The sequence below is a fragment of the Sarcophilus harrisii genome, chromosome X (genome assembly GCF_902635505.1).
Source record: "Sarcophilus harrisii chromosome X, mSarHar1.11, whole genome shotgun sequence".
Classification (NCBI taxonomy): Eukaryota; Metazoa; Chordata; class Mammalia; order Dasyuromorphia; family Dasyuridae; genus Sarcophilus; species Sarcophilus harrisii.
In genome coordinates, this window is record NC_045432.1 from 42,593,938 (window position 1) to 42,610,564 (window position 16,627).

The 16,627-nt window shown below is 41.1% G+C and overlaps 1 protein-coding gene across 1 annotated transcript in view; it reads left to right on the forward strand.

Moving 5' to 3' along the window:
• Window positions 1-4,154: 4,154 nt before the first annotated feature.
• The window catches only part of F9 (coagulation factor IX), a 43,214-nt gene continuing 30,741 nt past the window's right edge, over window positions 4,155-16,627 (forward strand). Inside the window, exons 1-3 of the mRNA XM_003774860.3 lie at window positions 4,155-4,295; window positions 10,831-10,994; window positions 11,912-11,936. Of these exons, the coding sequence (XP_003774908.1) occupies window positions 4,229-4,295; window positions 10,831-10,994; window positions 11,912-11,936 (256 nt within the window). The 5' untranslated portion in view covers window positions 4,155-4,228. The remainder of the gene's footprint in view (window positions 4,296-10,830; window positions 10,995-11,911; window positions 11,937-16,627) is intronic.

The window sequence follows — 16,627 nt, forward strand, 5'->3', positions numbered from 1 at the left end:
TAGGCAACCCCAACACAGGGTGGGTCTCCGAAGGGATCTGGAACCCCAAGATGGGTTAATATCTAGAAAGGTATTGTAAAATGAACGGCACCTTGTATGTGGTATAATTGGAGATTGTTCCTATTAATAAATGGACATTGAGGAGGACATTTACTAGCACATAGTAGGTGTCATAAATCCCAGTTATGATCAATAAATGTAAAGTGATTCACACAGTGACTGGCATACAGCAGGTGCATAAATGCTAATATGTTTATGACTTTCTGTGAATTCCGTTCTACACTGACTGGTCCATAAGAGGTACCATAAATGCTGCTTATTCATATTAATCAATATACAGCCCATAGTATTGCGACTTTCACACAGTAGGTAGTATGTAAATGTCAGCTCTTATTTACCTACAGAAATTGCTTAGAATTATGACAGGCACATACTTGGTGGTATGTAAATATTAGTCATTACTAATATAGAGATTTTTTTCACATGGTGAGTGACACATAGTAAGTGGTATAAAGTGGTAGTTATGAATTTTCAATTGTGTCTATTGCTTGGATCAGTGACTGGAACATAATAGGGGCTATGAAGGCTAATTCTTATTATTAAAATCTGGAAATTTTTTTGCAAAATGACTGGCACATAGTAGATGTTAGAGATGCAGAGTATTACTATTGATATATGGACATTGCCTAGAATAATGGTTGGCACATAGTAGGTGCCATAAGTCCCAGTCATGATCAGTAAAACTATAGTGTCTTCTACAATGACCTTCACACACCAGGTGGTGTAACTGCAGATGCTTTTTGTGAATTTTGGCGAGTTCCTTTCTACAATGACTAGCACATAGTAGGTATAATAAACGCTATTTATTATTATTATTAATAAATATGCAGTCTTTAGAATGGTGACTTTCACAAAGTAGACAGTTTGTAAATGTCAGCTCTTATTGACCTATGGAAAGAGCTTAGAACTGTGACAGGCACATATTTGTCAACATATACATACTAGCTATGACTAATATAGTGTTTGTCACGTGGCGAGTGGCCCATCATAGGTGCTATGAAATGGTAGCTATGATGACTAAATTGTGTATAATGCTTGAATCAATGACTGGAGCGTAAGAGAGATTATAACTGCTCGCCCTTACTATTAATATCTGGAAAGTTGTTTTTTTTTCAAAATGACTGGCACAAAGAATGTTTGTGGCAGCCCTTTTTGTAGTGGATAGAAACTGGAAACTGAGTGGACGCCCATCAACTGAAGAATGGCTGAATAAATTGTGGTATATGAATATTACAAAATATGATTGTTCTGTAAGAAATGACCAGCAGGATGATTTCAGAAAGGTCTGGAGAGACTTAGATGAACTGATGCTGAATGAAATGAGCAGGACCAGGAGATCATGAGATACTTCAACAACAATATGTTATGACGATCAATTCTGATGGACGTGGCCCTCTTCAACAATGAGATGAACCAAATCGGTTCCAATAGAGCAGGAATGAACTGAACCAGCTACACCCAGGGAAAGAACTCTGGGAGAGGACTAGGAACCAACCATTACATAGAATTCCCAATCCTTCTCCTTTTGTCCGCCTGCATTTTTGATTTCCTTCATGGGCTAATTGTACACTCTTTCAAAGTCCGACTCTTTCTGTACAGCAAAATAACTGTTTGGACATGTATACATATATTGCATTTCACTTCTCTTTTAACATATTTAACATGTTTTGGTCCACCTGCCGTGTGGGGGAAGGAGGGAAAAACTTGGAACAAAAGGATTTGCAACTGTCAATGCTGAAAAATTACCTATGCATATATCTTGTAAATAAACAGTTATAACAAAAAATTGTCTGACACATGGAGTGAAAGGCAATGTCCCTAATATTATTGGTCTTCCTTCTTCAAATCTCCCCTTTCTAAGCTCTCTTTCAAAGTGATTCACCTAAAAGTCAAATCTAATCATGTAACTCCCCTCACGAAACTTCAGTGTCCCCCAATTGCCTTCAGGATCAAATACAGTCTCCTCTGTTAGGCATTTACATCCCTTAACAATTCGGCCCTAACCTACCTTCCTGGAATTATTGCCCTATAGTCTGCTGTACATATATGGTGCTCTGTGACTAGTTTTCTTGACGTTCCTTCTATATGAATCATCTCCCATCTCTCTGCCTTTGCATGGACCATAGTCCATGCCTGGAATGTGTTTCTCTTCTTCGACCCCTTTAAATTCTCAGTTGTTTCAAGATTCAACTGAAAAGCCATTTTCCAGATGAGATCTTCTTGGTCCCTACAGCTGCTAATGCCTCTTCCCACTAATAGATTGTACGTACATACACACACACACACACACACATACACACGTGTGTGCACATGTGTGTAATGTTGTTTTGTCATTTTTCAGTCATGTCTGACTCTTGATGACTCTGTTTCAGGATTTCTTGGTAAAGATACTGGAGCAGTTTGCCGTTTCCTTCTCTAGCCTATTTTACAGATAAGGAAAATAAGGCAAACCAGGTGAAATGACTTTCCCAGGGTCACACAGCTAGCAAGTACCTGAGACTAAATTTGAATTTAGGGAGAGACTGACTGACTCCTGGCCTGGCACCCTTTCCACTATGACAAGTATGTGTTTGGAGAGGGATGCATCCACACCTGTGTATATACATACATACTGTCTCCCCTGGATGGACAAGATCCCTAAGGGCAAGGACTGTTTTAATTTTATATTCCCAGCACATACGGCCATGCCTGGCACATGGGAGTGGTTTAATAACTTCTGGCCACTTGATCTACATGGGGGGCAGACAGAGTAGTCAATCCTCCACAGGAAGCCAAAAAACATTCTGTCAGTTTCAAAGTGCTATTTAACAAACTCGGTTTGTGTCTTCTCTGTGCTGTTTGTTTTGGCAACCTCTCTGCACTTTTCCAACTCTACGAGTACATTGGCCTTTAGCAGCAAACTCTCCTGCTTGACTTAGAGGCAGGGGAACATTGGGTATTTCTTGGTGCCCTTGAAAAACAGCTCAGCTGGCCCGGCCTTAAACAGTGAGCAAATACAGCTATAGACCAACAGGGAAGTTTGCCTACCCACCTAGCTATGGGGCCTCTGCCAGCCACAAGCCAGGCATTTCCCCTCCCATCCCTCTGAGTGTGGCTGCCATAGAGGGAGCCCTGGATCTGGCCACAAGAGCTGACTGCAGATCTCAGTTCTGTCACGGTAGTCTGGGGGACTGGTATCAGTAGAAGCTGTGTCCCCTCACTGAGGAGACCACTGACCCACTAAAGCACCTAGTAATTCTAGACCCACAGACTTGAAGTGAGATCTGAACCCAGGTCCTCAGATTTCAAATCCACTCTTTTCCACATCATTTAAAACTAGAAGGGACTTGTCCAAGGTCATGCGATGGATTATAAAGAAAATGGTTGAGGAGGGAGAATGGAGAAGGAAGAGTGGAATGGAAGCTTTCATCATACTGCCCCATCAGAGTGGCATCTACCATGTATTTGACCCCAGGCAACTTCAAATTCCCTGAGCCTCAATTTCCTCACCTGTCAGATGGGGATAGTCATCTCTTTCCGGGAGGCTTTGGATTGGAGTAGAATAGCACTTGCATGGGAGTCCAGAAACCTGGCTCTGTCCTTTGCTGTTTCTGGCCTTCTGTTCAACCTTAAGGAAAGAGAGGAGATTACACCAAATAAGGTGCGGGCGGCCTAACTCACCTCACAGGAGAGTGTTGAGACCCAGGGAAGTAATGGATAGGGAAATACTCAGCACAGAAAAATGATGTTAAGCATGGGAGCCCTTCCAAATAGAGGATGATTCTGAGCACATATAATGGGAGGCTAATGGTGAACCTGGGCATTACAGTGTGGCTTCCAGAATACCCCAGATCATATTTCTGGCCCAGTGATTATGCTAGGAGTTGGTGTCAGGCTGTAGGAGAGATCAGAGGGGAAAACTGTAGAGGCATGGAGGCTCTTCTCTCAACTCTACAATCTCTACCTTCCTTTGCTGTTCCCCAGAGAATAGCAGCAAATCCGGTAAATCCAAGATGGCTACTGGCTATCCTTCCCCCTCTGTCTTAACAGGCTGGGGGCCAAATCTCAGGATCCAGCATTTTTAACTATTTACCAGAAGCAAATAAATCTTCATCTGCACTTTGGAACCATCTTTCAGCTTCCCTACTTGCTCAATCGACAAGCAAAAGTTGTGTGCTGCTGTCGGAACATGACTGACTTACCGCTGCTCCTGATCATTTGCTGTTCAGGATACTTTTTTGGTGCTGAAGGCACAGGTTAGTGTCTTGTTCAATTTCTTTTGACCATAGGCATAAACAAATGGCTAGGGGGGAACGAAGTCCCATTTGGTCAGGATGTCGGTGTCAGCCAATGAGATAAAAAAGTATAGCAAGGGTGCATGTGACTTGAGAGGTTCTGGCTTCTCCTGTTGTCAGGGTTCTGTTATTCATTCATTTATATCAGTTCTGATCATCCAGAACATTTCATGGTTTTCTTAGCTATGACACATATTGTGGATTGCTTAGGCTACAGTAGATCTTAAAAATCATCTAGCCAAATTTTCTTAAGTGACAGAAGTAGAAACTGAGGCCTGGGGAAGGAGAGATCAGGGCATAGTAAGAGTATTGGATTGGGAGTCAGAATTCATGGGCTGCCTTCTTGTATGATCTTGGCTAACTCCTTATTCCCTCTCTGAGTCTCAGTTTTCCTCTTTGTCAAATAAGGGGGTTAGAATAAGTGACCTCTAAGCCTTCTTCCACTTCAAACATTCCAGGATTCTGAAATTTGCCTTTGGAGTCCAGGTTTTAGATCTACTACTCTTTCCACTAGGCCCATGCAGACTCTTTTTTGGGGTCAGGCTTGGGCCTTGGAAATAAAACGCCCTTTACTTGCAACAATTCAATTTAATGAATGAGTATTAATCACCTACTATGTGCCAGGCAGTGTCCAAATACAAAAAAAGGCAAAAGATAGTCCCCACATTCAAGGAGTTTTATAATACAATGAATTATCCATCATCCCTTAAATCGAAAAAGGTTGTTTTGTTGTTGGGTCATTCTTCATTCTTGTCTGACTCTTTATGACTACATTTGAAGTCTGCTTCTTCTTTCAAAGATATTGGAGTGGTTTGCCATTTCCTACTCCAGTTCCCCCTACTATGCACTTACTTTGCATTCTTATCTGAATAGACTTTAAGCTCCCAGAGGTCAGAGGCCACTGGTTTTGTCTTCATATCCCCAGTGCCAACAAAGCACCTGGTACACCAAAAGTAGCTTGGCAAATGTTTGTTGAATTGAATTGAACCTTACAGATGAGGAAACCAAGGGTCAGAGGTAAAAAGACTTGCTCAAGTACCCTCAATTTGTCTAAGAAAAGAGACCGAAACCCACTTTTTCCTGACTCCAAGCTAGTAAGCCTACTACTCGACCTTGGTACTTTTCCTACACCTTCCTTTCCACACAGCCAAGTGAAGCGAGAGCCACCATGCCAACTTGCCGTCTAGTGTTTACAGACAAACTTCTCTACCTTTCAAAGTTATCCAAGGTACTTGAAAGGTAAACAGCTCCACAAGGTCTAATTGCCTGCTTCTATTTTAAGAATCTTTTCCACTTCAAGTTTGCAGGTTGCAGTGCTGCCTTTTAACTTTTCATTAGAACACTGAGATTTCTCAGCAAACCCTATAGCCACTGTCACAGCTCGAAAAGAAGGACTTTCATCTGTCTCTAAGATCTTGGAGTTGAGATTTTAGGAGTCTTTGTACTCAATACAGATATCTAGGGGAGGGAAGCAAGACTAAGAACTTGCTTAGGAGTTGGAGCATATTTGGGGTTTTTTTGCATTTAATAATATTTTTTTCCATTCACATGGAAAGAGAGTTTTCAACACTCATTTTCGTAAGATTTTTGAGTTCCAAATTTTTCTTCCTTCTTCCCTTCCTTCCCTCCTCCCTAAGCCAGCAAGCAACCTAATATAGTCTATACACATATGTTAAACATTTCTATACTAGTTATGATGTGGAGGAAGAATCAGAGTGAAAGGGGAAAAACATAAGAAAGAAAAAAGTAATAATAAAAAATTAAAATTGTCTACTTTGATCTGCATTCAGACTTCATAGTTCTTTCTCTGAATGTGAATGGCATTTTTCATCACGAGCCTTTTGGAATTGTCTTGGATCACTTTTTTGCTGAGAAGAGCCAAGTCCATCACAGTTGATCGTCACATAATCTTTCTGTTACTCCTGTATCCGATGTTTTCCTGATTCTGCTCACTTTACTCAGCATCAGTTCCCCTAAGTCTTCCCAGGTTTTTCTGAGGTCCATCCATGGAGCATATTTTCATCAGGATATTGACAAGCTGGTGATTATCCAGGGGAGGGTGACTAAAGGCTATAAGGTGGAGAATGGAGGCCATATTATTCAAGGACTTGGTAGAAAGGGTTAAGGACTTGGAGTCGATTAGTAAGTGCAGAAGAGTTTGAGAAGAGAAAGAGTACTACAAGAAGGAAGGCTTCCTCTAGGAGAGAACAACTGAGTGGAGGACTGAAGGAACTTAGAGATTCTAAAAAGAGACAAGGAATAAATGTCTTCCAGGCTTATTGGCTGCTAGCCATTGCCAAGATATGAAAGTTGGGGATAGACTTACATAACGCATGCGTATTTTTTAGCCCCTTTTTTATTCTATGTATATCTTTTGTTTTTATGTGTGCTTTTCCTTAATAGGTTGTGGGGTTTAGTTTGGAGATGAAGATAAAATGCCAACTCTGTGGCTTATTCTTGTTAGCAAGTGAGGCTGGAACATAGAATTCAAGAAAAGAAAAAATGGGACGTCTGGAACAGGAGACTGGAGTCTCCATGAAGGGTTTTAAGTATTTTGCTGAGGGGTTTGTATTTTACCCTAGAGAAAGGAGGGAGCCACCAAAGATGTTTGAGCAGGGGAGCAACATATTCAGACTTGTGTTTTATAAAGATGATTTTAGTAGTTATGTGGAAGATGGATTGGCAAAAGGAAAGGGTGAAAATGGAAGCCCACAAGGAAGGCTAATGCATTACTCTGGGTGAGATGTGAAGAGAACCATCTAAGTGGATAGAAGAAGATGAATCAATCAGAAAGATGTTGTGAAGATAGAACTGACAAAATCTTGCAACTAACTGAAAATGGATGGGAGAGAACCAAGACTTGAGGATAGTGACAGGAAGGACAGTTGTACCTTTAACAGCTAACATGCTTAAAGAGGGAAATGAGTCCCATTTTAGTTGGATTCAGTGTGAGATGCCCATGGGGTTTCCAACCCAAAATCCCTTGGAAAGTTCACCTGATGAGCTTCTAGCCTTTTCAGATCCTTTATTCTTGGGAAGAACTAGGGTCTTACTTTCAGGCATCTTTGAGAATTCCAGAAATCAATTAAATATATATATATATATATATATGTTTGTCTTAAACTACCCACATCCCCCCAAGTACCATCCTTCTCTGCTGTTTCACTGGGATGTGTTGGAGAGAGGGCCTGGCTTCTCAAAGCTCTGTTTGAGTGTGTGCCAACCTGAAAATGATTCTAGTATGATCCCATGGATGCCAGTGGACTATATGTCTTTCATCTGGGGAAAACCAATTAACCAATTTAATAAGCATTTATTAAGCAGCTAATATTTACCAGTCATATTGAAAGATACTGGGGGACAAAGAAAAAAAGAAAATCTTACTCAAAGACTCTAGATTCTGAGATAAGAACTCACTGACAAAAATTTCTAAGAAAACTGAAAATAGTATGGCAGAAACTATGAAATCAGCATCTCACACCAAGATAAGGTTTAAATGGGTTCATGATTTAGACAGAAAGGGTAATACTATAAGCAATTTAGGAGAGCAAGGTATAGTTCACCTGTCAGGTTCTTGGAGAAGGAAGGAATTTCTGACCAAACAAGAAATAGAGAACATTATGAAATCCAAAATGGATAACTATGATTACATTAAATTCAATGGTTTTTGCACAAAATCAATTAGAAAGGAAGCAGAAAGCTGGGAAATAATTAATTTTTACAGCCAGTGTTTCTGATAAAAGTCTCATCTCTAAAACATTAAAGAATTAAGTCAAATTTATAAGAATACAAGTCATTCCCCGATTGACAAACCATCAAAAATATCAACAAGTTTTTCAGATGAAGATAGTAAAGCCATCTATAGTCATATGAAAAACATGCTCCAAATCTCTTTTGATTAGAGAAATGCAAATTAAAGTAACTCTGAGGTACTACCTCATACCTATCACATTTGCTAAGATGACAGGAAAAGATGATAAATGTGGGAGAGGATATAGGAAAACTGGGACATTGATGCACATTTAGCAGAGTTGTGAACTGATCCAGCCATTCTGGAGATCAATTTGGAGCTATGCCCAAAGGACTATAAAACTGCATACTCTTTGATCCAGGAGTTCCATTACTGGGTCTGTATGCCCAAAGAGACAGATTATAAAAGAGGGAAAAGAACAAACACAAATGTTTGTAGTAGCTCTTTTGTGTAATGTCAAGGAATTGGAAACTGAATGCCCATCAATTGAGGAACGTCTCAGTAAGTTGTAGTATTTGAATGTAAAGGAATGTTATTGTTCTATAAGAAATGATGAGCAGGCAGATTTCAGAAAAAAACTGGGAAGATGGAGACGAGCTGATGCTGAGTGAAATAAACAGAACCAGGAGAACATCGCACACAGTAACAGCAAGATTATGGGACGATCACTTATGAGACTTAGCTCTTCTCAGCAATGCAATGATCCAAGAAAATTCCAATAGACTTGGGATGGAAAATGTCATTCAATACAGAAAAAAAACTAAGGCGACAATACGGATTGAAGCATACTATTTTAACCTTTTATTTCTTTCTAATGGTTTTTCCCATTTGTTCTGATTTTTCTTTCACAGCATGACTAATATGGAAATATGTTTAAAATCATTCTAATGGATACTCTATATCAGATTGCTTGTTGTCTTGGGGAGGGGAAGGAAAGAGAGGAGGAAGAAAAAAATTGGAACTCAAAACCTTACCAAAATGAATGTTGAAAACTATCTACATGTGGTTGGAAAAAAAATACTATTAAATGAAAAAAGAAGTAAAGTTCATAATATTTTAGGGAGACTGACACAAGTAAATAAAATATTTAAAGAAAAAAATGAGAAGCTTACATTCTCCTAGGAAGAAATCAAGACATTCACAATAAGTCATTATACAATAATGCAAAATAAAACAAAGCGATTGTGAGAGAAAAGATTCCAAGAGGTAGAGACGAAAAGGGGGATCATATCAGTCAAGGGATAGGTGCAAAGGCAGGGAGGTGGTGGATGAAATGGACTTGAGTAACAACAAATAATCCAGCTAGGCTAGAATATACATAACATGAACAAGAGTAAGATTCTGGAGTAAGGTTCTGGGAAGATGGACAGGAGCCAGATTGTGAAGAGCTTTCAACACCAACCAGAGGAATTTGTATTTTATCCTAGCAGCAAAAGGGAGCTATTGATATTTGGTGTGGAAGTAGAATGGTCAAACCTGTGTTAGTGAAAAATCAATTGGATAGCTGCATGGAGTATGAATTGGGAAGAGGCCCAATCTGCCTTTACTGAGGTTCATCCCCAGAGGACCGAGTGGTAGATAATGAATGGCTTCACCCTTAGCAACTCATGCATTCCATTTACTAAGAAGATGACAGTCTGGGGCTGCAGTACCCATAGCCAAGAAATCTTTGTGCCTCGGTGTTTTCACATCTATCCAAGTCTCAGTTCTTTAACTAATATTAAAAGGACTTCAGTCCTCCAAAGGCATCAAAATATAAATGGTTCCTGAAGCCTGGAGGAGTGCCCAGGGTATCTGGATGCAGGGAACCTTTTCCCCCTAAAGGCACTGACAAGAGTGACAAGGGGCTGATCTGAAGCTAAAACTCCACCAAGCACCTGTCCTTTCAGGAATGTGTAGCCAAAATATTTGGGCCACTGCTTTCTGAAAGGACATGGTGATCTTCCTTACTTCCAGGTCTGACCATATTCCTCCCCCTTCTCAAATTCCGGGGGCTCCCTATGACCTCCTGGATGAAATATAAAAAATCTGTCATCCAAAGTTCTTTGCAATCTAACCTCCCATTACCTTTCCAGACTTCTGATATTCTTGACCCCCACCCCATACACTTCCGTCCAGTGACAATAACCTCCTTGCTAATGCTCAAATAATATACTCCATCTTTAAACTTGGGATTTTCACTAGACAGGCCCAGACCACTCTCTCTCCGGCTTCTGGCTTCCTTCAAGTCTCAGCTAAAATCCTTTCCCAACCCCTCTTAATTCTAATGCCTTCCCTCTGTTGAATGTTTCCTATTTTTACTGTATATAGCCTCTATGTACAGAATTGTTTGCCCATCATCTCTCCCCCCCCCCCAATTAGATGATAAGATCCTTGAACAAAATATCACCTTTTGTCTTTCTTTGCATCCTCAATGTTGGCACATTGACTGACTGAAGCAACATGCTGCATTGCCTCAAGGTGATTAGCAAGGATCTGATGAGTTCTAATTTAATGATTTCTTTTGAACAGCAGACCAAAAAAGGAAGTGTAGTGTTTTTTAGTACTAAAGGCCCTGGTTAAAAGAAAAATTTTAATTCCCAAAGATGGGTTCTATAAGTTTCCCATGGGAAGACTGGCATTTTGGGTCCTGATGGCAAATTGCCTTTTGGCTCATCTGGACTGAAAATAAATTTTATCTTGGGACTATTCTTTCTAATCTCGATTCTCTTATGCCTATAATATATTTTTTGACTTTCATTTCAGTTTTTCTGGACCATAAAAATGCCACCAAGCTTCTTAGTCGGCCAAAGAGGTACAATTCAGGTAAACTGGAAGAATTTATTCAAGGAAACCTTGAAAGAGAATGCAATGAAGAAAAATGTAGTTTTGAAGAGGCTCGAGAAGTTTTTGAAAACACAGAAAAGACAGTAAGTATTTCCCATTCTCTTCCCATTCTTTGTTATGGTATGCAGTTGTTCCAAAGTTCTGAAAGGCTCTGCCAGTAGAACTCCGGCCCTGGTGGGTCTCAGCGAAGTGGGCTTTATTAGGTTTCAGAAGAAGCAGCTTAATGGAGAAGGAGTTTCCTTGCTGTATAGTTGGCCACAAATGAAGGACTGGAGGGGAAGAGTAGGACCACGATAACTCACAAGAACAAGTTAACAGAAGGGGTTCCAAATCTATGTTGGAGAAAGGAGCACCCCGTTGATGAAAGCACAAATCTGTACAAGTGTGAGATAAAATAATAGTTTTAACAATTTCCTGGACAATGTAGATGATGGAATATGGCAGATTTTGAATGCAATAGATTTTAAAGCGTTGTTAAAAAAATTCACCATTCATGATCTCAAAGAACAGACAATGATATCTACTTTGCCAAGCATATGCTAGCAAGTGTTTAACAACCAGATTTCTAGGAAAAAAATATGCTCGGCATACTTTTCCATTTAACCTCACTAGAAATATTTTCTCTATCACTTTTTGAACTTAAAAAAATCAACAAAAGAACAAATCAAGCCCAGATTTAGAGTGTTTGATGATTTCCAGGGTATACATTTTAAGAATTTGTTCTCAAGATCTGATATAATTGGGCTCCAGTTTATCTTCCTCACCTTCAGTCCAGAGGTTAGAATTAGATATATCATCAGACATGATCACCGTATCAGGAATCATTTTGTTCAAGTGATTTTCTTTATCACAAGAAAAGCATCCATTCTATTTGAGGAATATATCCAGAAATGAATGCAATTTAAAAACCAAAAGCATCAATGAAAGTTGTTTTAAATATATAAAGAGATAAATGACATCATCATTTATTTTCTTCTATTACTTTCTCTTTTCCTCGTAGACTGAATTTTGGAAGCAGTATGTGGGTAAGTATTGATTTCCTCTCACTGTAAAACAGATGAGACGTATATAAATGCTGTCAAAAGGGATGCCGACCCATCGGCCTCATTCATGCTCTGACCCAGCTTTTGAGGTTGAGACCCTTCTGGGAGGTCTTATTTCCACTGGAGGTTTTCTGAGAACTGGGACAGAGGCATCTGGCAAGATCATTATACATACTCCTCAGATGATCCTGGTCAGGAGTGCAAATATTATTATCCCCTTTTACAGATGAGAGGTGGGGTCACACAGCTAGAAAGTGAGGGAGCTAGACACCCAGCACTTTTAAGTCTCAAGTGCCATTCTTTTTTTTTTAACTCTAGCCTTGCCACTTCCTTTCATAGGCACTGGCTAAATTGCAAGGGACAGAGGAGGAGATGGAAATTACAAGCTAATTGTTCTAATCCCTTGTCTCATTGGTCAATACTGCAATCCATCAATAAATTTGCTCCAAGCAAGAAGACCTGAGTTCAAACCCAGCTGGGGACCCTGGGCAAATCACTTTATCCTGTTTGTCTCAGTTTCCTCATCTGTCAAATGATCTGGAGATGGCAATGGCAAACCCCTCCAGTATCTTTTCCAAGAAAACTCTAAATGAGATCACAAAGAATAGGACACAACTGAAAAATGACTAAACAAGAACTCAACTGTGTGCCAGGCACCATCCTAAGTCCTGAAGATACAAAGGCAAAAGGCCATCCCCACCCTCCAGGATCTCACAATCCAATGGGAGAAACAAAGAGTTAAAGAATCATATAATAAGGATCAATAATGATTACAATATTATTTCTATTTATTCTATTTAGCTCTATTATTTAAAAAACAGAAAATACCCAATACAGGGAAGGCTCTAGAAGGTAGGGCTTTAGCTGGGGCTTAAAGGAAACCACCAGGCTGAGTTGAAGAGAGAGGGCATTCCAGATATGGGAAGCAGCCAAAGAATATGCCTAGAGATGAGACACAGAATGGAAAGGAGACCAGTATCGCTGGATGGAAGAGCACCTACAGAAGACCACCATTCAGTGGTCCCCAGTAAGTCCCCAGTAAGAACACGAGAGGCCAGGATTCTAGCTCCACTTCAGCCACTAACTAATTAGCGGTGTCATCTTGTACAACCCTTGGTGGGCAGGGACCTTGAGTCCCCCTCAGATACTTGCCAGCTCTGTGACCTTGGGGTAAGCCAGTGAACCTTTTGCAGCCTCAGTCTGATCTTGTAAAATGGGGCTGGAACTTAACCCAAACCACCATTTACCTAGCTTTGTAGCTTGCCAAGTAAACCTTAGACCAGGGGTCCTCAAACTCTGGGCCGTGGGCCAGATGCAACAGCTGAGGACAATTATCCCCTTCACCCAGGGCTATGAAGTTTCTTTATTTAAAGGCCTACAAAACAAAGTTTTTGTTTTTACTACAGTCCGGTCCTCCAACAGTCTGAGGGACAGTGAATTGGCCCCCTATTTAAAAAGTTTGAGGACCCCTGACTTAGACATATATCTCTGGTGCTCGATCCTGTGAGGTAGATACCACAGGCATTATCTCCAATTGACAGATGAAGACACAGAGGAGCAGAGAAGCTAAATGAGTTTTCCATGCTCATACAAGTTCTATGTAGCAGACACTAAATTTGAACTCAGACGCTGTCTCCAAGCCCAGCACTCTAGTCACCATGTGCCCCGCCCCACCATCCCTTCTGAATCACCTCCCAGAGTTATGTTAGGAGAGAATACATCCAAGGTGCTTGGCAAGCTGAAGGAAGATTGGGTTCAAACTCTGTCTTGCCTGTAGGCCATGCTGGTTATCTCTCGATGCTAACTAAGTTACCTTTAACTTGAAGTTACCTAATAACTTTAAATTGCAGGTATTTATCTTCATTTGTAGAAGGATATTTCAGTTCCCTAAGCCAATGGAAACATAGATTCAGCTCCTATCCTTATTCCATACCCCCCCCATATTCCATACCACATAGTATGGTGGATAGAGAGAGATGCACTCAAGAGCCAGAAAGAATTGGGTTCAAGAACCCCCTCTGGCTACTGATCCTAAGCAAATTGTCCAATTTCTTAGCGCCCTCAGCCAACTGGCTAAGACTTTAAGGTACAGGACAGGTTGTAGAAGGAGTTTCCTCACCTGGGAGTTCCCTTTAGCAATGTAAAGGCAAATCAAACCCCTATTCCCATTACATATTCACTCGCCCACTTAGCAGCTTCTCTGTAAAATGAGATGGCTGGGCAAGCTGAACTCCAAGGTTCCTTCTGACTCTGTCCATCGATGACTCCATGACTGTTTATCCAAACCGAGTTTTTTCAGTAAAGAGTGACTTAGCAGCTCTCCAGAAGAATGTCTCATTTGGTGGGAGCTACCAACCCCTCTTCTCCAACCCCTCTTAACCTTTAGTTCTGCCTGATTCCCCCAGCAAACCTCAACAAGCCTCTAAGGGAAGACTGAAGGCGAGATGAAGTAAGGCTGGCTGCCAGGCCCTGCTTCAGCCACTGAGTGGCTGCAGAGCTGGCTGGAAGCCCAGGCCCTTCGCTGCAACATCCTCAATAATTCAGAGGAGTCAGCCCTTAATGGAAAGTGCTAACAGAGTTTGTTTGGAAACAAGTTCCCAGCGTTGCTGAGAACATAAACCGGTGCTACCATCTTTTGTCACTGCTCTCATGAAATCAAAAGAAATTAGAGCATTTGGACAAACATGCACTGGGACAAGCAGCATAGGGGAATGTGATCGCCTAATTGGGGCGAGTGGTTTTCCCCCGAGGAAGGAATGATAGTCCCTGCACTGGGCCCACAGAGCTGAGGCAAGGATTTGTGGCAGGGATGGTGAAGTGATAGAACCGGCACAGCACTGAGAGCCCCATGGGACAAAAGGCATAGAGAGAAAAAGTCAAATATGGGTCAAGAGCACAAGATGAACAGGACAGGTTGGGAAAGGCAGGGTGGCGTCAATCTCCTAGAGAAGTCCTCAAACACCAGCCACAAGTTAGCAGGAAAGAGGGAGCCAGTGAAGATTTTTCAGCAGACTAACATGAACAAATCGATGCAAAAGAAGGACTATTCTGGCAGTGATATAAAAGGGAGATTAGAAGGAGAGGATCCTGAGCAAATCATCACTTCACCATTCTGGTCCTCATCAGTAAAATTGCAAGGCTGGACTAGATGATGTCTGAGGTCCCTTTCAGCTCTAGACCTCTGGTCTTGTGTGACAAATTCTGGGAAAGTCCTTTCACCTTCCCTTCCGGTGAAGGAGTTAGACGAGATGAGTCCTTAGATCCTTTCCAGCTCTAGATCATCTGTAAAATTGGGGATTGGACAAGATGTCCTCTAAGGTCCCTTCCAGGAGTAAAATCCTATGACTTGTAAAGGAGTGCAGACCAGGATGAGGCTGTGTACTAGGGGTGACAGCAATGGGAATAGGGAAGAGGAGGCAGAGGAGAGAGCTGCTTGGTGGTGGTGGTGGGGAACAGGGGGAGGAAATCGATAGCACCCAGTAATTGATGATACGAAAAACGATGGCAAAGAAAAATTCAAAGATAATCCATGGATTTGGCCATGGAAGACTACACATACAAGTGTGCTAGAGGCAAAAATAGTAGAACCTTAAGGAAGAATTGGGTTGAGGTGCAAAGATAATGAGCTTAGTTTGGGACATAAGTAGTTTGAGATGCTGCTGAGACATCTTCATGAAGAAGTGCCATAGTCATTTGGAAGTTTGGGTTTGGAGTATACAAGAAACATCAGGGCTAGAGGCCAGTTTGGAAATTCCCAACCAAGGGGTGGTAGGTAAGGCCACGAAAGCAGATGAGATTGCCAAAGGGAAAAATGTAGAGAGAAATGAGAGCTGCAGGTAAACTTTGGGGAATCACCTATATTATGGAGTTGAGATAAAAAGCAAGGGGCTACCCAAAATGTAGTTAGAGAAACAAATGGAGAACCAGGAAAATGAAAGGGCTCAGAGACCAAGGAAAAGAGAGTATCCAGTGGGAGGAATGGTTAACATTGCAAAATGCTAAACAGAGATCAAGGAATATGGGGCCAGACAAAGACCACAGGATCTGGCTATTAGATCACTGGTGACCTTAAAGAGAACACTCAGAAAAAACCTGCAAAGATAGCAGCCACTTTATGTTGATTTGATGAGTTGGAGGCAATGAGTATAGACATTTAGCAGTAAATAGGAAAAAAGAGATGAGACTGTAGCTGTATGACATGGAAGGGCCAAAGGAAGATTTTTGTTTATGACTGTATGTTTATAGATTGACAGGAAAGAGGCAGTGGAAGGAGAAAGATTGAATATACATGAAGGAAGGATGTGTCTAGAACAGTATCCTAGAGAAAGCAGTGGGGAAAGGGGATTGAGAAATTCAATAAAGGAGTCAGCCTGACTAATACCACTATTAGTGGTATTAGTATATTATTAGTCCCTATTCTGGGACTAAAAGCAAGGGGGAAAGGGCTAAAGATTCTTAATTTTGAGGAGTGGAAGAGTAGGTAACTATCCCTATGCTGATGAGCTGCTCTAACCCTAACCAGGATGGTTCCTTGTTAGACAGACGTGTAACCAACCCAAAGCTTTCTTAGCTTGGTAGCAGCTGCCAGAGATTGTGCTCCCCTAGCACAGTCTTCAAGGACTCAGGACTAACCACATGAGTGCTAGGAGGAGGCATTGGAAGAGTGGAAGAAT